The 25,549-nt window shown below is 30.7% G+C and overlaps 1 protein-coding gene across 2 annotated transcripts in view; it reads right to left on the bottom strand.

The window, feature by feature from the left end:
• LOC108781622 (uridine phosphorylase 1) overlaps window positions 1-23,011 on the bottom strand; it is a 30,091-nt gene extending 7,080 nt beyond the window's left edge. Inside the window, exons 1-2 of one of the 2 annotated variants that reach the window (XM_018549645.1) lie at window positions 22,893-23,011; window positions 359-482 (exon numbers count right to left, since the gene is read on the bottom strand). In XM_018549645.1, coding sequence (XP_018405147.1) covers window positions 359-482; window positions 22,893-22,927 — 159 coding nt within the window. In that variant the 5' untranslated portion in view covers window positions 22,928-23,011. Of the gene's footprint in view, window positions 1-358; window positions 483-7,821; window positions 8,107-22,892 lie in introns of those variants that run through there. The other variant, XM_018549644.1, reaches the window with a different exon arrangement.
• Window positions 23,012-25,549: the final 2,538 nt, after the last annotated feature.

Here is a 25,549-nt window from a genome sequence, read left to right as displayed (position 1 = left end):
AACTTTGTATTTACTGGGAATATATTAATAATTAAACTTTAAATTAAAAATAAAAGTCTTTTTTATATTAAATTTTAAACGTTTAATAGAAATAAATCTTGTGCATTTAAAAAATTTTTAAAGGCTCTTACTTTAATAAACTTTTAATATCGGGTTTAGTTAGGACATTAATATCACCGAATATCGAAAATTTAAAAAAAAAATTACAAAATGGAGTCCAACTAAAGTAGAAGTGACGTAAAATTGCTCAAAAAATACAATACACAAACAAAGTTTGTTCAACTATTTCAGCGAAGATTCTTTATCTAAATATACTTCAGATCTTGTACAAATATAATAGAAATTTTTTTCGATTTACCTTGACGTCACCAAACATCTCAACCAGATCGTGGGAACCGCTGCCGAGTGCGAGATGGTACAATATGTCTTGATCCATGAGTTCGATATTGGGGTTTCGCAATCGTACAGAGCCATCGCTGTACCTATAAAAGATGAAAAACGAAATATAAGTCATATTTCATGGTAGAGTATCCTAAATATTAAAAACCATTTACGTGGTCATAAACGCAATAAAGTGTTTAATACAATAAATGAATAACTTCACCGCAAAATAGATAACATATATCGCAATACTGCAACCACATCAAAATATTTGATTAACATTTCCGCAATACATGCTATGAATATGATAAATTCCCCTCATTTATGAAACATGTAATTATCCGAGTTTAGAGATAATTAGTATTTAAAATTATTAACTATGATATTTGAATAATAATTAAATTATATATTATTTTATTTTTTTATATTTAGTGTGTATTTAAGCAAAAATATTAATATTTAACTGTATAACATTTTAAAATAATTAAGAAGTCGGAAATTTTTTTGTACAATACATTCCGTATTATACATAACATCTTTACTATTTCTTCGTAATACTATTAAAGATAATGATTAAATCATTAAAGACGATAAATGTCTTCGTATCGAAAATCTCAGCGTTTGCATGGAGATTATCTCTAGATCGCGAGATACAAGCAAACTTCGATTAAATTGCGGTGATGGCCTTTGACATCACGACGTCATGAATTTAATTCTATAGTGAACGATGGGACGAGCAATCGCATCAACGTCGAAAATTGACTTCGTTAATGCACTCGTACGCCTAATCAGTTCCGGCTGCTGACGGATTCGCGCATCGTAATTAAATCATCTCCGTTCAATGGCCGAATATTTATATTTCATTTCTGACGCCCCAGAATGTACAATTTATTTATGTTTTATGTAGAAAAGAAATGCTACCTGTGATGTTTAATAGTTCAATATTTGTGGAAATGATTCGATAAAATGATTCAATGTTTATACTTGGATATATAGATTTAGGAGTAAAAATATGAAAATTGTGGAATATGGATTGTCAGAAACAATATCTATAAAGATATCATATTTCAAATACAGAAATAGGTCAAGATGGAGCTGAACAGAACAGTGAAGTGCTGTTTGCTCGTCTTAAGGCTCGCTAGATTGTTTGCTTTTCCATACTTATACCTGGAAGAGTTTTCTATGGAAGAAAATACCCATCGATAGTTCAGGTTCGCCTATTGTTCCTGGGTGTGTGATATCGCTTGGTAAATGTATACAGTGCACCTCTTTAATCTTTGTTGTTATCGATAGCTTCGATTTATGAACGTGAAATCACTAGCCTTTATTAATCTGTTTAGCTATAACGATCGCTAAATGAATGGACACGTATTGACGAGTTACATTTGTTATACTTCGACATCTGTTACGTATATCTGTGTTCAGAGAAACTAATAAATGCTTACAATTAGCCACAATAGAGTTTTACTCATTATCCTTTAACAATAATAAACGGTAAGGCTGTAAGAATAAATCAAAATACTAAATAAGAAAGAAAAACCAATAAAAGTCAACTAGTAAATTACTAAATACTTGCATGTATTTATATATATATACATATAATTTACTGCGTTTAATATTTTGTAATAATTACTGCACATCAACATCGTTGCTTTTATCAGCTTTTTTCTCTTATTCAATTTTTAATTATTCTTTTGATTTTTATCATATGCTGACTTTTATTGCATGACGTATTTAAATGAGAACGTTCAAATCTTTTTTCGTTTCTTGTGGATAAACAAAGAAAAACCTCCAGAAAGAAATTTATGAAAGATACGTGTTCAATATTCGATGACTTCGATGAGACCTGTATATCGTAGAAAAAGCTATGTTACAGAGTGTTTGATCTTCTCATCAGTATATTCCTCACATCGTGTATACAACTTGTAACACTATCCACGTTGTCCTCCTGAGATATTCTGCATGCATAAGTGAAGATGTTCACCAATTTCCATCTAAATGTCTCACTATGTATGTAAGCTATTCAGAGGTCATTTATGTTTCTTCAAATATGAATTGATGAATATGAAATAATTAGATATTAATTCATATCTTTGTGGAGAAAAATTCTTGACCTTTTTTGATTCTCAACGATATAACAGTCAACGATATAATCCTAATAATCAAGTCTCGGATTACGTTTTTGATCAAGTAAAAGATCAGCTGAAATTATCTCGGAAGTAAGTTCTGATATTGGGATTAAGTTACTTAATAAAGTAAATAAAAGACTTTCAAAACTGATTAAACTTTTAATGGATATTGTGGATGTAGCACGACTTTCTTTTTCAATCAATTTAAATTATGGAATTCAATTTAATTGGAACATAAAGTATTCAGGGTGTATTTTAGATCTAATGTCGTTGATTAGAAAGTTATGATGACAAATAAATATTATCTTTTCTATCTTCGAACGTTGGTGGTCCGAACAAGAAATCGTTTTCCCTATTCGTATTAGATAAAAATCAGAGAAAAGAAACAGGTATATAATCCAATATTTAAGACCATTCACGTCGTTTTATCTATTAATCGCAATAAATTCTTAATTCTTTTTATTTCCTTCGTAATGGAATAAAAATCAAAGAAGAAAGATTCAGACAAGCCCCTAAATCTGTGATCTTTTTTTACTAATCTTAGCTTCAATCATTGCTTTAAAAAACAACTAAATACATTTTAATCTTTGAAGTAACATTAATCTATGAAAAAAATTTTACCATCGGGGAGTACGTGATCCAATCACAAAATTTCTTCAAAGCATCTTCCCTTTTATCCGTTATTACATAAAAATCGGAAAAGAAAATCTGTTATATAAATTGTTATCTACCTAGTTGCATCTTTTTATGTAAGCTGAAACTGCGCCATCCCATTATATTAGTAGATCAAGAGATTCTTTGAATTCTTTATTTCTTTTATTCTTTATCGATAAAAATCAAAGAAAAGAAACCCCTAAGCGGCAAACCTCTAATCAATTACGATTTCATTGATCATAGCCTCAACTATTTGCTGCTTATCAGTATCTCGATTTGATATAATATTTTAATCTTTAAAAAAAAATCTTGTCGTTTTCTACCACCCGTGAGATATCTTTACTCGAGGAAAACTATCCAAGGTTTCTCATTTTGCGTTATCTGTCTTTTGTATGACTTTGCGACGGGCTTTTCATTATTCTCTTCACACGAGCTCGACAGAAACTATGCTCACACGCGAATAATATAGGGAATGTGAAGATATACAGTCTGTTGTCTACACCACGAAGTTGCATTCGCCATATTTCCGTTATTACCATCGCAAGACACAACCATGCATCTTCGTTTCATTGTCAGAATAGTATTATCGTTCAATATATCTCTTCATCGCGTAACTCGTAATAACTTCTTATTTCGCTCATATTGGAGAAAAGAATAATCGAATTTTTTTACTTTTTATATAGTGTATTATACGATGTGAAAAAGAATGTATGTTTTATAGTCTATTAAGAGTTAAAGTCACTCTAGAATTTTCAAAAAAATCATTCTTTTTTGTTTAAATGATGTTCTAAGGTCTTAGAAATAAAGTACAAAAGATCTTCTAGAGAAAAAAAATTTCTAAGTGGTATTTTTGGAAGTTTAAAGCGTCGTACTTTTCGGTAAGATTTGTAACTTTTGCGAAGGGGTTCTTTTGAAAATAATAAAGGCAGTAGTTACGTACGCGTGATCATCTCTAAAATCGGCCAAGAAGGATCAGGAAGAAAAGAACATCAACGAAGGTATTGTATAATGCAGACATCGCAGATTAAAGGTAAACATTTCTATCGCTGATTGTTACATAAAACTTTAAACGCATTTTTTTCGAAATCACATTTTTTGAGCTGGCCGGAAACATAACTCCTACAAATCTTGACCGATATACTTAAAATTGTAGCTTCAAAATTGCACTCTCTAGAGAAAGACGTAGATTTTTTGTAAACTTTTTTTTATATAAACAATTTTTCACCTATTTTTTACTTTTTAAATTTAACATTTACTTCAAATTCGTATCATTTTTTCGAAGAACGATATACTGCAATTTTCGTACGTCTTTCTCTAGTTTATGGAAAGTAGATTAAAAAAATTTTTGATTTTTTGTTCTAGGTTAAAAATTGCTGGAGTTTCGGCCGCAGAACATTGTCCATAAGAAGACGTTACCATTGCAGAGTTGTAGCATCGCTATTTTGTAACAAAATCACTATAAAAAATATTTTTTTACACTTCAATGTATATATAAAGACCTAAAAAATATATTTTTATTTTTTTCATTACATTCCCGAAAAAAATTCATAAAATTAGATTTATTTTTCGTGCTCTAAAGTGGCTTTATCCCTTAAGGATGCTGACCATTATTGACATTATAGTCGTATAAAAATTTTCGAATCTTCTGAACGGAATCAAAAATCTTTTTACAGGATTAAAGTAGATACAAAATTAGGAGATACTACAATGGATTTTTTATAACTAAAATTTAAAAAAGTTAAGTAAATGTCTAACTTTTTTTATTTTAGTATAAAGTCCACTGCGGCACTTCCTAATTTTGAGTCTCTTTAATCCTATAGAAGGATTTTTTATTCCGTTCAGTTAATTCGGAGATTTTTATACGACTCTAATGTCAATAATTTGGTCACTCCAGCATCTCCTTAAGAGATAGTAATGAATATAATTATACATCAGAGTGTTCTGTAGTTCGCCAATTAGTATAACAAAATATAGCAAAAAAAGGCATTAAAAATATTACTTATATAAAAGTATTTGCCATTTGTCGGTCCAAGCATAATTTTTTAAATAAAGATTAAAAATTATGTAATAGATCACACACGGTTAAACGGCCATCTATTCTTAAATTGCCGCACGTTAACAGTGTTAGGTTGACATGTACTGTTCACGTGCGATTCACAGCTGAACAGTCATTTAACCATAATTAATTTAAAACTACCGTAATTAGTCCAAAATTAGCTGTTTAATCATAACTAATTTAAAATTAATTTAAAATTAGTTTTCGACCTTTATGTTTAGAAACTACTTAGATAATAAATGGCAAATACTTTTATAATTTATTTTATCAGAAACTTTCTTGCTATGGTATTTTAATTCATAAATTTTTCGCGGCACTCTGTATATTTCTGTCTCTTTTTCTAGAGTATTGAATAAGTAAATTAATTAAAGGAACATTTAAAGGGAATATACCAGTCGAGAGAAAAATAAAAAATGACTATATTTTAATTCTTAGTGTCAGTAAATAGTCAAATTTTGTAATAAAAAATCATTATTTTGACTTTCATGACGTCAAAATAAAATCAAAATAAAGTTTTTTTCGACTTTCTTTTGACTTGTGGTGTATTCCTTGGATAGTATAATTTAAATAAACTTATGCTATTAGAGTAATAATTTTATTAACGTCATATTATTTACATGCATAATATTATTAAATTAATTGTGCAATAATTTATTTATAATTACGTAAAATGTCAATGTTGACGTGAACTATTACGTATTAATATGAGAATACTTTATAATAAAATTAATATGGCATATAAACGTACAAGAGGAATTATTCCATTTCCAACAATTAATGTATGTAAAAGAAACATATAGAAACGTACCAACGTTTTTGCGCACATAGTCCTTTATTACCAACGTGGCAAATTAATACACGTCAATTTGTTGAAATTAAAAAAATATATTGCAATTATTTCATTTTCTCATGTAAAAAATTTTATATTTGCGATAATATTGTAATAATCTACAGCAGAGAAATTTGTTTTTTTAAATAGAACAGTTTGCAATTTATTTTATATTACTTTCGAAATATAAACGGAATTTATCGTTTGTTTGATATTTACAGTCTATTTTTTTCTAAAACAAAATGTACAGTTATGGCTGAAATTAAACTTGGCGAAAACGAAGTACATTTTTCCGACAAGTCACGAGTCGCTTGTGACAGTATTCACGACCAACTCTGTGAGAAAAATCGATTCTTGCGGTCAGTCGAGTTTGTTTGTTGAGATCCAGCTGCCAGTTCCCCATAAAAAGAAAATGCCTCATCTAACTGCGGTACTACCTGATCTCCGCGTATTCCCGTCTGCCAACTTTACGCAGAACAAACACAATGATCTAACTCCGTATATATCGTAAAATGGAATTCGATTTATTGGAATGAAATGGAAAAACAGTCTTTCAAGCATCAATCTGTTTAGTATTTGTTGTTACACGTTAGTTTTGTAGGTTCTATATTTCGACAAGTTGAAGTTGACAGCGACATATTGGTAAATATTTTTGCTTACGTAAATTTAATTTACTCGATGAAATAAAATGACAATCACAAACACATAAAAGCAACTCATATTTTCAATTGTACTGCTGTTTCTTTTAAATTCAATTTTTAACGATAACATTTTGCGTAAAACAATATTATAGCTTTTAATATTTAGTTTTTTAAATTAATTCTTGTATACGAAAAATCGCTCTTTTGTTAATCGTCGATAACAAATTCATTCACATCATATATATAATTAATTGTAGACAATTTCTAATTAAATTGTGCAAAAAATAGTTAATCCATCAAGTTGAAAAAATACGTATACAATGACTCACAAAACTCAAAACATTGTTATAAAGTGTTTTCGAAAGACTGTTTTCGTCTCGATTGTTTTCCTCAAATCTGTCGTAAGTAATCGTTATGTATATTTGATCGGTTTTGTAAATCACTGTACGTATAATTGAGTTTGTATAAACACAAATAAGTGAAGAAGAAAAAATATGCGGTTTAATAATATTTTGGCATAAATTTTACAATTTCCAGTAGCGGAATTCTCTAAATAACTTATCGATGATTGTCGCTATCATTAATTATAGCGACTGCCGATAGTAGGATAATCCTAAAAGAAAGCTCGGCTCTCATTGGCTGTCGTTAGTTAACGATAACAACAATTATCGAAAAAAACGTTTAAAGAATTCCGTAATAAAATACAAACTGCACGCTCATTATTTTTCGGTCTTGAAATACAGTCCTAAAGTAAATCTAGAATACGTAATATAAATATGTAACATACAATTCTTAATTATAAATTGAATTTATTTAAAATTTCTACTCGGCGAAATAATTAATTTTTGCTCATTTCAGTTTACTATAAAAATTTAAACGAAATCTAAACTTTTTCACTAAGAAAAACGTCTAATTGGATTAATTAGAATTCTGCAGGCTGCAAATGAATGAAACCGAATTTTCTGGTTAAATCCATTACTTCTACTTGAGACGAGCAAAATTCTAATTGATATAATCAGACAATTTAAGCTCGTTTTTAGAGTTCGTCTGATTTGAAACCGATTCTAGAAATGAGCCGAATTGCAGGATGAGACTTTCCAGTTTTCATTGTCTGTAAAAACGCGCCCCTACCTAACCGGATTGACGTATTCTTTGGGTTCCATGACCTTGTCCTTCTCCATAGGTAGCTTTAGCGAGCAAACGTGCTCCTCCGACTCGTCCAGAGTCTTGTTCTGGCAGGCACACGTCGGCATCCTAATTTGTTTTTCAAATCACAAATTGCACCACCTTGAAAATCAGTAGATCGTCGCGGCGGAAGATCTTGCGAAACTGGTCGATTCTGATGTTTGCCTTCGATACTTCCGTAGGTCGCAGTCCGTTAACGTAAACGATATTAGATTGCACGATATATAAGTTGCACGTTTCGTGTCGAGCCGATCGACAATATCAGAAAATAGTTGGCGGCGATTGCGACGGGATCTTTATATGTCACTCGAGACAAGTACCATGCCATGTTCCCACTCCACTACATCGCTGCCATTCGTGGCTGCCAATCGCCGGACACGTTCTCTTCAAACACGGATACAAGCGTAACCGGTCACTGGCTGGTGCAAGTGCAAGTCGCCGACCGCCAATGCAGGCGTCGTGCCAGTTCACACGACTATCGGTAGTAGAATGCATATATAGAGTAGGGATGAGAGCTCTCGATTTTCTGAACGACTCGATTCATTCGCACTCGGTGTGTTTGGTGCTCGCAAGCATCCTTAATCTGTTTTCTATGGCTAAACTTATTGTGCACAATTTTAGGACTTAAAGTGAGATAGGTACACTGTAAAAAATAAATTAATGTCAATTTTAATTTAAAGATGTGGAATAAAAGAACAGATTTCTTGTTGTTTATCAAATGTTAAATAAGGACAAAATCTCATGCTTGCAAGCATGAGATGAGCCATGAGAAGTGGAATGCACCCCGGGTGAAAAAAAAATTAATTTGTCTGGTGCTTGACGGCTCAGATGAGCAGAGTCCGTTTTACCGTTTTTAAAAACAATTTTAAAGATCAGATTTACGCGCACAATTTTCCACTTTCGAATCATGTCCGGACGAGTAAATCTGTAGGAATAAAGTGAAATTTTTAATTAACACACGATTTCAATTTGTTACGAAAATGTGTACAAAACTTTGTTCTATGTTTCATTTACTGCAAAAGCGAGAGGTCAAAAATTTGGACGGTATAAAGCATCTTTGTGCAATTTGAACACATACAGCTATATACCTTATTTTCATTTTAAACTGAATGTCTCGATTAAGCACACTCTATATAGTTAGCTATTTCATTTCATCGATCGACAACAGCCGTTTGCAAGGCTCTTAATGGTCCGCTCCATTAGCCCTTTATACGAATTCATTAGCTATCTCCAATCAATAATAAAACATTACTTCAATATTAGCAAATACTATAAGGTCGAAATTGACATGTGCGTTTGATTTGTAATTTAGAGTAAAGCTTAAACAACGTTTACAATAATATTTTAAGGCGTAAAACTAATTAAGTTTTGAGCTGTAAGCTGTACGAAATTTGTTAATTATATGATGATTTTTCTCTTATTTGATTGTAATTAGTCAATTTTTTAGGTTTTGAAGCTTAAAGGATTTAATTAAGCTTCAGGACTTGAAATCTCATTATAGACGCGCCGCTGTAGACAAACTATACTGAAATTTTATAGACCTCTTTTTTAAAAGTATTTTAAAGTCCAATCGATATTTTGATGTAGAATTTATTTCGATTTAAATAGTATTACGTATCTCTCTTTATACATTTAAGTACAAATCGAAATCTTGAAAAGTACATCCGTGAACTCTAAACTTTGTAGCTGTAAAAGCGTTTATCATTTTAAGGTTGATCTCGGATAGAATTACACTTATCGACTTTTTCGCGTTTCGCAGAAATTTTACAGTGCGAAATAATATAACAGTGCAAAATAAAATTCACTGTTTCGCCAGACCGCGAAATTGGAGTTATTTTTGCACGACTACAAGGGTCACCGGAGACGTTACGTAACCAACCCCTCGATTCACAATTTCACACACCTGCCTGCTCTGAGGAAACATAGTTCGGGTTTCTTTCATTTCCGTTCGTACGACCATTTCTTTCTTACACATGGGCGTATTTCTCCGTGGAAAATCATGGGGAAAAGTTTCATTCACGGAACTTCCCCGAGCAATTCGCTTATAAATTGTTCCAAAGCTTCCCGCGGGATACCGATAAATAAGTGTCATCTCGACGGACCGGCTGCGCGCACGCTTTCTTAATAACGCCCTGGTGAACCACTTTAATTTCCGCCGTGCGTTTCGAACCATTAAACGCGCGAAATTTTATATTGCCGAGATAAAATACATTTCTGTTATCCTTTTATAATGATATTATATAATTAATAAAATTTTTTACTTCTCTTCATGAAAACTATCATAATTTCTCTACTAGAAACGAAGTGTGATGTCACATTAATTTTTCATGATAAATTCTTCGACAAATTTCTTTTCTTTTTTTAATGTAAAATCAGTGGAAAGTTCCAACATTGCAGTGTCCAATAAGTACGAGTATACAGTATATATCTGTTTTCTGGTTGTTTAATTGCGTTCATCATAATATACATGAATCACTTTTATTTCCGGCTTTTATTGTATTTGTATCGCATTACGAAGAGTCACAAACTTCATGTTCTTGGCACTGATAGTATCAGAATCGATGTGATTTCACGTCACGATGTCGAAAAATGCCTGTCTTCCGTACTTTTCAAGGTCAGTCGTCGTTTATTTTGTCGCAATCACGATCACTTTGCACACTAAATCAAAATATTAATATTATACATTGATTTTCACAGTTCACGAGTCATTACTGGTACAAATCATTACAAGCGTAATGAATCGAAGTAACAGACAAGAGTGTTAGTCGCTCGACAATCTTCATACTGCGAAATGATGCTAAATCGTCGCTACTTTTAGACTGGCGATGCCAACCAATGGTGCACTCGCTACGTCAAGTGCATTACTGCATTTAAATCGTTTTTGGCAAGCAGAAACCGTCTTAAAATAGCATAAGCTTAAAATATTCACACATTTAATATTTATACATTTTCGGTACAGTTCAATAAGAAATTAATAGATATAGCTTAACAAACTATTAATAACTTATGGTATAAACGATTAATAGAGATATAGAATTATAATTAACATCTAAAGAAAGTAAAGAAATATCTTACGAGTTAAACTTTTGCAAAAGAGATGTAAGTAGCGAAATCAAAACTTTTAATTAAATCTAACATTTCATTATAATCAAATTATAATATTATATTTTTACTATATTATTTCATTATATTGTATTAGTATATTTTATATACAGGGAGAGACATTTAAAACAGATCACCTGAACTCGCTTCTTTTTAATAATAGAAGAAAAAGTGTCAAACAAAAGTTGCTTGGTTTCGAGGGGCACATAATGTGATGTCAATAATTGTTTTGTAGGTAGAGGCGTAAAAGATAGGCACAGGTCAAATCTGTTTTTTTTAAATGGAATGATATGTTTTTTTACTTACATTCTGATAGAACATTTTAAGACGAATACAATGACCTATAATTGAAGATCATTCAAGATTACGCAAAGTCAATAATGGAAAATAATTGAATGGAAAATAAATTGTTTCAAGGTACTCTTCGAATAATTTCGTGTCTTCTCTGCTCGTTGGTATATACCACTAATCGTTCAAGTGTATCACGGTATGTAAATAAATATTGAATCGCACATAGCATTATCCATATTTACTGATCAGTTTGAATTTATCTATCGATCGAAGTGCAAGTCTTGCGAAATTGCGTTATATGTAAGTGGAAAAGTCGATATGATTTTCTATGGTGACCTATATATTTCGCAAGAAACAATTTATTTTCCATTCAATTATTTTCCATTATTGATCATGCATAACTTTGAATGACCTTCAATTATAGGTCACTATATTCGTCTTAAAATGTTCTATCAAAATGTATATAAAAAACATCATTCCATTTAAAAAAACAGATTTGACCTGTGCCTATTCTTTACGCCTCTACCTACAAAACAATTATTGACATCACAATATGTGCCCCTCGAAACAAAGCAACTTTTGTTTGACACTTTTTTTTTCTATTGTTAAAAACAAGCGAGTTATTCAGGTGACCAGTTTTAAATGCCCCTCCCTGCATATATATATATATATATGTATATGTAAAGAACCCTTCTTCTTCAATTCACTATTTGTTACGAAATTTTCACAGCAATTCATTCTATAGAACAAAGTTTCAGCTTCAAAAATCTGTTTTTTTTTAAATTGCGGTTTGGTGATTTCTAACGGAGTTATAAGCAATCAAAATTACAATGCTCTTTTTCTCTCCTTTACTTAACTCGCAAATAACTCATGAATAAAAAATCATGGGAACATTTAAAAAAAATGATTTTGTAAGGGAAGTTTCAAACTTTCACGATAGGTATAGTAGTTGACAATTTTTGCAAATTCTTTTTGGGTACGTGAAAGACTTACAAAGTGAAAAGAAAATTTTTTAACTTTTTCAGCTTGTAGTTTTTTATATGTAAAAATTGCCAAATTCACAGAAACTCAAAAATATAGTAACCCACCAAAAGTAGAAATTTCAAACTTCAAAACCCTTTTCATAAATTTAAATTTCATTCATTTTTGACGAAGATATTGTAAAATAAAGATCTCTTTACATCTATAGTATGTAAAAAAAGACTCTTTTCCCAACATAAAACAAATTCAATTCAATAAAACACTCGAAAAGAATCTTTAATTGAAAATCTGATTGAAAATAGATAAATCAAAATTTTCTGATTGAATTTATTACAATTCTAATTGACATAACCAGAATTCTGATTGATATGATCAAAGTGTTTTCTGGTTTATTTTTAATAAAAAATTTTTTTGATATTGTTTTCTTTTCTCTTTTTTTAAAATTAAAAATAGATAATGAGCAATAATAACTGCATAAAAATACACTCGTGAAATTTTCTCATTTATATTTACATTTAAATTTATTAGTTGTATTTATATTTACCATCGAGTTATAAATAATAAAGCTTATGTGAATAAAAAGATTCAAAAGGATTTTCTTAACTTTGATCAAAACTAATTCTTTTGAAAGATCGATCAGGCGATATTATGAAATGCACATTTATCGCATATTTGATAAAGACGCGTCGAACCGACATCTATTACGATTATCTAACAGAATAGATTTTTATAATTAATAATAAATCAGTTTTACACGTCTTAATCAATACGTGCTTTTATTTAGTGATACATGTCAACACAAACATCGTTCCGTCTTTCTTGACATTCAACGAGTAAGAAAGATAGAGCGACACTTGCGTCGACTTGTCACTAAATGAAAAGCACCCAATTACATAGATTATAACGTGGCAATCATAAAGATTTCAGTCTGAAAATATAATTATGTTTCATTTTCTTTATTAAGAAAAAATGTTGAGATAATTATCGCAATGTATTCTAACTGGATAATAAAATTAATAGAAATAGGATTCTCTCTTTCTCTCTTTCTTTCTCTCTCTCTCTCTCTCTCTCTCTCTCTCTCTCTCTCTCTCGCTTCTCTCTCTGACAAAAAATTATTTATATCGTTTACTTTTAATAGTTTTATTCATTTAAAATCTATCTATAATAGAAAGAGAAAGCATGTTAAGTCAATACTCATATTATATCATCTATGGTATATTATATTATCGAAGTATTGTTTCCGCGATGCCAATTAATTTTCTTATTGTGTTTACTTCACAAGCAGTTATAATCGAGTATTTCAACAGTTTTATGTAACGATTAATTATTAGTATAATAGTGACAGTATAAAAATAAAAAGATACACGGAATGTTATGACAATCACTCATAAATTAGCGCATCAATGACTCGGAAATTTAGTTAGCCTAATTTGGTAGAAATATCTTTGGCTGTGATTGAACAAGAAATACTCGCAAATTCCTTTTGATCATGTTACCCAATAAAAAGTAAAAAATAAAAAGGTAAATAGCGCATAAAGCTTCTGTGATATTGTATATTATATATAATTCTTAATATAATACTTATTTATTTATAACATTTATTACCCAAATTTATTTTTCAAGCTTCTTTAGAAAATTCGTTAAAACAAATATATTCATTAGGTATTCCATCAAATCAATTCAATCAATGCGGCCGAATGATTTTCAATTTAATTACGAACACGTGTAAACTTCCCTCTGTGTTGACTTTTCACCTGCTGTTCTACTTATTTCAAACTTGTTTTTCTTCTCTATAGAAGCGGAGTTCCGTTATACAAGCGATCACGTTGTCGTCTTTTTGCCGAAGCTTTTAATTTCGCTTCCTATCGCACGCGTGACGTATGTAACATACAACAACCAACGCTTTTACGGCGTCCATCCATTTTGAATTTAATCGATGAATATGAATTGAATAAGCCGTATCACACCAAGTCGTGACACCCCGATGCTATAGTAATATCCGTCGCCTCGCAACTGATATCTGATAGGAGCCGTCGATATCTCGTCGTTTCAAACTTTGGAATTCAACAATGTGTGTGCGAATATACGTTATCAGTCATGGGCGCGTGTAAATGCAGTCTCGCATTTACAAATTCGGACTTAATGCAAACGGGAATTGCGATCGCATGATGATGTTTATCATGAAACGTATAATGCAATATGCGAGAACGTGAGTGATCCGCATTATGAATGTCAATAGGATACAATGGGACATGTCTCATTAGCTTTAAAACTGCTAATGGAACACAATCATTACCTCACACGATTTTAAGATGTATGGAACTACCACTACAAGAAAAAGGAAGATTTAAAGAGCATTCGATTTCTGTGTGTATTTAAAAAGATGTAACTAAAAGAATAATACTTGTTTTTGTAAATTTTGACTTCCTGTGGATAAAATTATTAAAACGTTTGTAGTGTTTGGGGAACACTTTATAAATTGAGCACGAATATGGTAGACATTTAATTTCAGTATTCTTCTTAATACTGATGTTTTTTAAACGTCACGAACGTTTTAATAACTTTATTGTATGAAGGAGATTAAAATCTACAAAAGATACTATTTCTTTCACTTATATTTTTTTTAGTAAAAACGAGTCTTTTTCTAACATCCTTCAAAAGTATATTTTTGCCTAAAAAAGAAGTAAATAAAAGAAATAATACTTTTTGTAGAATTTAACTTTTTGAATACATTATATAGGTATTAAAAAGTTCGTGGCATTTGAGAAACAACTCAAAAATTAATCCTACCCTGTGCACATTATATACGTAATGTACATTTTTCAAGACTGTATCTGTTAAAATTATTTAATTTTATCAACATTATCTGAGATAAGATGTATAATACGTAATAACGTAGATTATGTTGGAAAAATAGTCAATATTTTTAACAAATTAATTGTTTGGTATATGAATTAAAGTACCCTTGAATTTTGAATTAAAAGAATTTTCTTAATATGGTCCCAATAAAATGAGGTTTGAAAGAAGAATATTGAAATTTGCATAAATATACATCATGTTTGTGCTCAATTTTCAGAGTGTTCCACAAATGCTATAAAATGTTTTATTGCTTTATTGTATCGAGGAGGACAAAATCTATTTAAAAAAAGACTGTCAATAATTCTTTTATTTACATCTTTTTAGGCAAAAATTGACTTTTTAACGTCCTCTTTTCTGGTTGAAAATGAACGAATCAGGAAATTCTCTGATTATGTCAATCAGAATGTTGATCTCAATTAAATAGATTTAATTCGCAATATAGTAAATACATATTGAACTTTTTAAATAATAATTGCAGTAAAAGCGTATAATTTTTAAACTCTTGAGATTTCACAATATTAAGATAAAATTACATACATTATATTGCGCTTACAATTATTGTCATAATTATCGAAAATTAATTTAAACATTCATAATTAATATGTATATATAAAAATAATTTTAAATAAATCTTCTCAAAAGCGTACGTTGTTTCTATTAGATACTTAATGTAATAAAATTATTTGTGTTTATAAAAATATACATTTTATTTTTAAGATAAAATGCGTTTATTTTCGTATAAATTTTACGCGTATTATATGATCTGTAGAAACATGGAATTATGGAGTGCATGCGAACAATTTTCAATATATGAAAATAAAGGTCAGAATCTAATTAACATTAAAGTTTTATTAAAAATATTTCTGTTCATAAAAATATAACCAAATAAAAATATAAATTAAGACCATCAGGTATACATTATTTTTGCATTGTAACTTTTTAACGATCAATTCTTTAATTTATGCAATTATAAGAAATAATGTTCTATATATAAAAACAGTTCCTCAAATTTGAATTTTCGTACTTCCTCTGTGAATCGTTTTATATTCCAATAGAAACACATGTGTGACTGTTTCACATCCTTTCTCTACAATGAAATCAGTTACCGGTTGTAATCGGAATACTCTGTATGAAGACAAAAGCAAGAAATCCGTTCTGACATACAAATTGTACGTTTCGATATCTCCAATCTCTTTGATCTTAATCGAATCCTTTTTGTTGTGTTCTAGTAATTCGTATGTTACGTGACAGTGACGTTATCTCCGTATCGAAAAACTTGAAAATTAAAATGGTATAAGAGAGCGAGAAAAGAAATTAATTTACTATTTAATATCGAGGCCATTCTAAATTTATCTTCGTTTTAATTCGTCTCGAAAATTACACGATGCATCAAGTAAATACGTGCACTATCCCTACGTAAATACATATATGCAAGATTACATAATTGACGTCCGCAACGAATAAGCTATAATATTACTAGCGGTATATCGCTGAAAAGCTTCGGAAATTATTGATCCTACCAACGATACAATCTAAATTCACCGATGTGACCAAGTTTATTTTGTATTACGTAATCTAACACGAAAGGCGAGCTTAATCATTAATGATGTACGTATCGATCATCTGAATAATGTGGTGGATTGCGCGAAACGCGATTGCAAATGTTCCCACGATTTTACTACGATTCCCGCATAAATTGATTCTTTTTTCATTATAATGATAACAAGTGATTGTTATTGGTGAAAGAGATTATTGTTAAATTGTATGAGCTATTAAATTACAAATTATATTATATTATATATATATATATCTTTTGTAATATTTTAATTTTATTTATTACTTATTACAAATACACATAATCTTTTATTTATTGTTAAAAAATGAATACGCGAAAGATGAAAAACGCATTAGAGCGAATCTGTACGAGTTTCGCGATGCACCACAAATAACTGTGTCTCAACCTCAGATTGATTCTGCGGTTTACGTGATCAGAAGATAGCGATATATTCTGAGAAATGTTTCGCTCCAGGATCATTATCACATACCACCTGTTACTATGATATTGAAAATTTCTGGAGGATGTGACACGCTTTAATGAAAATTTTCTAAATGTACGAGAAAATTATATTTAGGATATACACAAAAGGTAGAATGTTTAAACTTCCAACGTTTACATACGTAAATCGAATATATAAGATTTGTATAATGTTGGTTTATGTTATGAATCAACACAATGAAATATGAGTATAATGAAATTACACACCGAGGTGCAAGCGTGAAGGTAGCACCCTAACATTAAAATTTCATGATTCTAATTAGAGTTTTTGGTTCATTTTTAAAAGACGAAGAGTTTTCTATAGTTCATAATAAAGTTTTTCTTAATAATAATAATTTTTACAATAAAGATCAATTTTTACGTAGACAGTTTTTATAATTCTGAATGTATGAGATAGAAAATTTATAATCAAAGTTATAAATAAAAACATGAAAAATTATGAAGAAATTACGAATAAAAGTAATGCTGCAAAATCTGGATTCGAATTGCGAAAGTCTTTTGTTATTGAAAATAAAAGCGAAGGTTATTGAGATATCGTTCGATGATCCTTCAAGTTTGAATCAGCAATAAAATTATTAAGTATAATAATTTCTATAGCAAAATCTTTTCTTTTGATTTCAAAAGGAAATTGTTCAAATAAAGATTAACTTATTGCGAGACTTCAATAGATTTCTGATAATAAGACGAAGACAATCTTCTATGCGGGTGGAAAAGCACAAATGTAAGATATCACGTACGTCGAGATTTAAAATCTTATTCTGTAACTTTTAACGACGGCAACGATATTGTTACATTATTATTGTGCAGGTTTTGTATATCGCAAAATAGCTGCGCAACGATAATTTAACGATATCGTTGGAGTCCCTTAGTTATAATTATGTATAATATATTGTAAATCTTAATAATGTCTTATTAGTTTTTTTTTTGTATAAATATTAAATTATAATTGAAGAAATATTAAGCGCGCAGAAAATTACGGAATATTGATAATAAAAAAATATGTAATAAGAAATATGTCATAGGTCAGAACAGAGTAAAAATTTAAATATAAACAAGAAACAAAATGTCCTTTAATTTTTATTAATGCATTAAAGAAGCCCCATATGTGATCTAAATAAAAAATAAAAACGTAGAATGTTATTTACAATATTCCATTCTCATATTGTACTATTTAGGATACTAAATGAATATTCAGTCTCTCTATTTCTCTCTCTCTTTTTCTCTCAAAATAATACATACATAACGTACATATAGAGTAAAAAATAAAAATAATAAATTAATGAATAAAAAATATATTTTACTGTATATTTAAATAGTCAACTAAATTAAAACATGTTGAGCTTTGTGGCTTAAAAAGTAAGTATTATAGTATAATAATATTGTGAATATGCTGTGAAATGAGTATCGTGTCACACAATATATGGTATATAATCCGTGTAGATAAAATTAAAAAAAAGAGGGAAAACTCGTGACAACGTTATACATTCGTTGGGAATACTGGAGCATATGCAAAAAGCTACGACCTAGTTTTACAGCGTCTTCGTAAAATATTGTCCTTTTTTTTGTCAGAATATTCGAGCTGCATTATTTGCGTTTAAGTACACATACAAGGCTAAAACGTTTCGTTTTATGATACAGCCTACCACATTTCTCACATTCGTGTTCACGAATGATTCGTACTTGACTATCTAATTTATTATTTATTGTGTTTCCTCGCTTCGTCGATCTACTACGCTACATATTATATTATTAGACACGGCAAACACGAAAGCAGCGATAAGAAGCACCTTGGAATGGCGAGTATTGAAAAACACCAATAAATAGACGGTCATCACATTTACGTGATGTGAAATTATTGAGTTGTAGAATAGTGCGCAATAACTGTTTCAATTGTTGAAGCGAAGTTGCGATTTCCGATTCCGTCTTGTATCAATTACCGAGACCGAACACATTTATATACGATGTTTTGAAAAATTAATACAGTCAGATATGTTAGCTCTTTTGAAGATGTTTACTTATTCTAAATAAAATTTGGAAAAGAGTGAAAAAATATTTTTTTAATAACAGAAAAGAGAATTTTTCAAGATTTTGTTAGCATGAAAGATGTATAGATAAGAACTTACAATATGCCCTTTATTAGCTACAATATGTATGAAAATTTTCATGTTTTATTATATATTTATGTATTATATATTTTCACATCATTATGAAGATCTCATATTTATTCATACGTTGAAGTACGTAACTGTATCGTCGATAGAATAATTTTATTTGTTTTACGTGAGAAGAGAATAAATGAGTAGTAAATAAAGTAAAGGAAAGTTTTCTTCGAGTTTCAGCCCTTAGGAAAAATAGCTTGATTCTATTATTTAAAATAACAATGCTTCGTAACCCATTAGTGATAATGTTTACATTACTACACGTTCCAATTTCATAAACTAACGCAGAGCTGGAGAAATGAAGAGACCAATTTGTTATGCAAATAGTGCCTGAATTCATCTCTGAAAAATTGGACAGATATCTGTGTAAAGCTGACGTCCCTTCATCACGTACAGTGATGAGAAGGAAAGAAACGATTCTAGAGTCTTGGATCTTAGTGTAAGAGTTGATTCGCAAGGGAACATAGCTGATACGTAGAATATAGAAAAGGGTACGATCTGCTTCTACGTTCTTATTAATAGAGTTGCATCGATCGTCCACTTGGTTACCAACTGAAAGCGTGCAAGTCAACGTACACGTATTCATGCGTTTCATTCGCGCATCATCATCCGCGGAAGTGTTTCCTAATGTTCTTCTCTTCAGGCAATTCACTTCTCAGGTAATTCAAACTCCGAGAAGTATACGACACGCAACAGAAATTCGTCAATATAATATTTGTCGCTTATTTAGTTCATATATTTAATTAACAGAAAGAACATTTTATAAAAATAAAGAAATAACTTGTTATAAAAATTTATTTTAACTTACATAATGTAAATCTGTTAAAGAAATTTAATGATTCGGTAAGAAATAGATTACAAAATTGTATTTTTTTAGTTAATTTCAAGACACAGCCTGTAGTTAGATTCGTTAATATTTTAATATTAAAAATTGTTATTACAATAAGTATGTTATTCATTTGCATGAATATATATTACTTGTAAATAATACTACGTATTAATATATAATGTAATATAATTTATACAATTTCCGCGTATTCATTTTTAACAAAAGTTTTTGCGTCGTTAGAGCCGAATTCCTCTTACATAAATAGATCAAGTTTGATTTAGCGGAAAACTTTTCAACGGACACTGCGTGTGACACAGTTGCAGTTGCCCTAATTAGACACGTCTGTGAATGACACCTGCTTTGAGAGAGGTAGGGCGAGAGAGAAAAGAAAAGAGAAACCGCGTCCGTAAATCGTTTAGCAACATAAAATGCACTTGACTGATTCTGACGAAGGCCGCCGCGCCGGTCGGATCGTTGAAACACGATTCCGATGGAACGTATGGTATGATGTATGTACAAGGTGTATCCAAAGAAAAGAAATTACGATTGCTTTAATATCTTATTATAACTTCAGTTTTCTTAAATCAGCGATTATTCATTTCTGCAAATATGGCCGACCATTAAAAAAATAATCACACTTTGCAAACACGATTAAGAAAATTGATAATCTTAATGTAATCTTATTATACGAAATACTAGTTTAAAATGTGGTGTTTACTTCCGCATTTAAAATTATTAACAAAAAATTCGTGTTGTTTTAGTATTAAAAAAGAATTCGTTAATCTGAAATAAATTATTTTAGTCAGATTATATTTCTTGTTAATTTTAAATAGATCTTTTTCAATGCGTTTAGAAATTAACTTTAAGAGAAATAAACAATGTTTGAATGACTTCTATATTTATAGAATGTATTTATTTATCTATTGGTTTTATCTTGTATACGCTCATTTGTTCCGAGGAATCTTTTTCATTATAAACATATCTTGTAATTACATCCGTTTCTCAGTTGTAATTAATATCTACAGGAGACACGATGACAAAGAATCTAATATAAAGCGGGAGAAAGAAGAACACAATACATTTAATGAGAACGCTCGCATGGAATAAGGAAGATCAGGGTTTGAATCTCACCTAAAGCAATATTTTTTTGCGATAAATTATTCTTGGATTTAAGATATTTACTAATATCAGATAAGATTCTTATAAAGATATTTATTAATAAAAAAAGGTATTTAATTGCTTACCAATTTATTATAAAATATTACTATTCTGCTTCTCTTAATTTCGTTTCAAGACCGAAAAATACCTCAGTTTGCAGAATCAAATATGTATATAAATTCACATAGAAATATTTGAGCATTAAGATCCGCTTCGACCGAAAAAATAGAATTTTTTTTTATTTAATTAATTTCATTTAATTAATCTCATCTATGTCTATTTCAAATTATAATGGTAAACACATGGCATTTTAATATTCTGGTATTGTACGTATAAACGTATATGAGAGTTGTTATACTTATATATGTTATTTCTTTTACAAACATACAATTTTCTCGTTAATGTGATGATATCTTTAGTCTGTCACTGATACTTAAGTAAATTATGTATTACATTCGGGCAAAAAATTGTTTATTGTCATCTAATATTTCCAGAATTCCTTTTAGCTTGATCAACGCATATATTTCGCATGCTCGCAGAGTACACATCAACCCCCAGAGTATCAGACATCGAGACAACATCACATTTCCCGACCGCGACTCTGTCACACAAAATCAAATTAAATTCCTCAAGAAATATCTGGGAAGACGTGGAAGCATTATTTTCCGCAAAAATAAAGATATTTCCTTTACGTATCAAAATAAAATAATCGGAGACTATTATCGTTGTGAGACTGTTACGTTGAATAATCTGCGACTATTACGTTGATATAAAACAAGTTTTCTTTACGTGGAACTTTACTTGCAAATTAAAGGTTTCTTCACGAGAAAAAATCAATCTCTAGTCTATTCTTTTTTGTTTTCTCTTATTACGCGTTCAATAAGACGATGGGTGTCCATTTCTACCAATGTAGACGAACATTAATCTCGGTTTAACTTACTTTTTATGCCCTTTAAGTTCTAAAAATTAAAAAGAGATAAAGAGAGTAATATCTCTTTTATGTATCGGAATAAAATAATGAGAAACCATTATCGTTACGAGACTATATTACGTTGAATAAACGCGTCGATATAAAGCAAGCTTGTTCAAAACTTTGCTCGCAAACTAAACGTTTCTTTGCGAAAAGAGCCAGCGTATAAAGAGTAAATTAACCCGAGATTAAAGTTAATCTACATTCGTAGAAATCGGCCGGAGAGAAGCGTTTAATTTGCGAGCAAAGTTTCCGACAGGCCTGATATAAGATTCATCGCAAACGTAACGGCAAATTAGAATCGATTATCCTCGACGTTCCCGCCGTTAAAACACGCACATTCGATCAATTAGATACACACAGAGAGATTCAGGATTGATTAGAAAAATCCGTTGAAAGCAACGCGAACGCGGCGGCGGCTTTCGTCGGGGCACTCGCGAAGGGCAGCTGTGCAATCGACTCGGGTGGCCAGCCCAGCCCTTTTTCGCGCGCCCTCGAGGAACGGTGAGCGCGTGTATGCGACAGCTACCCCTCGTAGTCGAGTCATCGAGCTCGGCGGCAGCTTTATTAAAATTCCTCTCGACCCCCCGTCGAACACAAACAAGAACTCACTCGTCGAGCTCCTCCTCGTCCAGCAGAAGACTCATCTTCCCCGCTTCGGAGCAGCGCGCGTCGTGCGATATGCGGAATACGGGCTGATCCACACTGCGGCAAGGGTGTAGTCCTCTCGCTGATCTTCCGCAGGACTATAGCCGCGGAAACGCGCCGCGACACCGCTGGCGCGTTTCCCCCGCTCTCGTTCCTCTCTCTCTCTCTTGCTCGTTTCTGTCCTCGGCCTCTCTCCTTCCGTTTCGCTTTATCTCTTTACCACCACCACGCTCCGTCCTTCTCTTATTATCTCACAATCCCCCCCCTCCCCCCTCCCCAGCGCCATTCTCTGCCCTTCTCTGATTCACATCGACGCTCCTTCCTTCTCCCTGTCTTTCTCCTTCTCCCTTGATCTCTCATACTTTCTCGCCCTCTTCCGTCTCTTTCTCCCCATCGCAAATTGTTCTTCTTCAGCTCTCGCGCTATTTCCTTCTTTTTCTCACCGTTTTGCTCTGTCCTTGTTTTTTTGTATCTGCCGTTTCCCTCAATCGTGCATTCTTTCTCTCACTCAAGCAATCTGTCTTTCTCCTCGATTCACGCTATCCTTCTTTCGCACATGGATCAAAAGCGCTGTCCAGGTGGTGGTATACCCACCCCTCCTAGTGCATGCGCACTCCACGTACAGCTGCCCCCTTCTTTTAATTCTCTACCCTCAGCTGTTCGACGCACGCGGTAAAGATTTCCATGTGGCCTATTTTACGAAAATCGACGGTTCAATATTTATATAACATCAATAAATAATTTACTTAAATTAATTAAGTTTATCAATCAGTTTTTCAAAGGGCAATTTACTTAATTACATAAAGTTGATAGGAATATGAAAATAATTTATATTCTTCTACTTCAACACATATTTGATGAACACGTGATAAAGATAAAAAGATATTCATCTCTCGTCACAGAACAGTTACTGTAATTATAAGATTTTTCAAAATATCTCATTAAAATGTATAATTGTGAAATTTTAACAACACACAGACATTTTTATTACTTTTGCGTTGAGTATTACATTCAATTTAGACATAAAATTGATTTATTGTATGTGTAATTACTTCATAAATATTCAAATTGTATTACCGTTCTTTTATAGTTAAAATAAAATAGTTTGTAGCTGCAAAAATAAACCAAATATGAGTAAAATAATTGTATGAGCCTCTGTTATATAGTACATAAATTATGTATTTATGTTAATTAATAATATAAAAAGGTAAGATATAATTTGCAAACAAAAAAATAAAACGTATTTACAAATAAAGTTAACTTTGTTGGTAAGTATATTCCACGTGTTTGCGAATTATGTTTAATAAATACATAATACTATTTGCGCGCTATAACTGCAGAAGCGCTCATTAAATATATTTTACATAAATTTGGTTCTTTTCAATATTATGTGAGGATTTAAAGATGTTTAAAAACGATCGAAGAATATTATATTTTTGAAAAGGAAGATAATAAAGTGTATGTCAACAGATATGTTATCTGATTACGGAATGTTCTTACACAATATTTACGTACAAAATAGGACTGTAATATGTTTCATGTAAGAAATTTTCTGTTAAATTATTTTTATTATGTTTTCTTTATTCTTCGTAACGCATGTTATATATTATTTTAAAAAATCGGAAATCATTCGTATTTCGTTCTTTGAACTCAAAATAATTATACAGAAAATTTTTTATAATAGAATATAAGTGTTAATGCAATCAATAATAATATAATTTTGTAGTTTTGAGAAATATAATAAAACTTGCATTATATTAATATCAATATCTTGCCTTAGAAATAAACATATTTCTCTATGTATCTATTCTCATATATGTATTAACAAGAATTTTAAGAATCACATTTCTTAGTTTTTAAAATTTGAAAATTTTTAAACTTTAAAATCTTGAAACTTCAAAAATTTGAAAAAAATATTAAACGCACAGACATCGACAAAATATCAGGAGAATACAATGACCAAGATTTACACTATTAAAAATTTCAAACATTTTAGAAAATTAGTGTTTGAAAATTCTTAGTTATTTTTTTTATTACTCTACAAATGTCTTATTTTTGTTATTATATTTTTATTAGAGATCTAAGGAATATAAATAAACGGAATAAAACAACATATAAGATATTGGCGTTGAAAATATGCGGGATGGAGGAGGGATCGTTATTGCAATTGAGGGATGACTTCTTTCATCACACTCGTCAATACTACTGTCACAAACTGTGTTTATTTTTATCATTAATGTATATTATTTATTATAAATAAGTTAGAAACATTGATTTTGGATTTGATAGATGTTTACAATTTTATACACAGAGAAAGAATATCCAACATATTTTACGCTCCCAGAAGGGTGGTTTACGCCTCCTGACGAAGGAGAGATGATTTACAAATGAACCTAACAGCCCCTTGGAGACTCTTACACGTCGTTTACTCGTCTGTTTCTCGATTAGGGTTGTACAAAGCTTAATAGTTGCAACCAATCTCCTTTTGTATTTATTTCTCGATAAAGTGTCTCTCACGCACGCACAATGAAAATCACTCCCTCGCCTTCTTTCCATCTTGCCTCTTCTCTCTCTCTCTCTCTCTCTCTCTCTCTCTCTCTCTCTCTCTCTCTCCCTCCTTT

The sequence above is a fragment of the Cyphomyrmex costatus genome, unplaced genomic scaffold, assembly GCF_001594065.2.
Source record: "Cyphomyrmex costatus isolate MS0001 unplaced genomic scaffold, Ccosl1.0 scaffold85, whole genome shotgun sequence".
Classification (NCBI taxonomy): Eukaryota; Metazoa; Arthropoda; class Insecta; order Hymenoptera; family Formicidae; genus Cyphomyrmex; species Cyphomyrmex costatus.
This window is presented reverse-complemented; position numbering and strand designations above follow the sequence as displayed.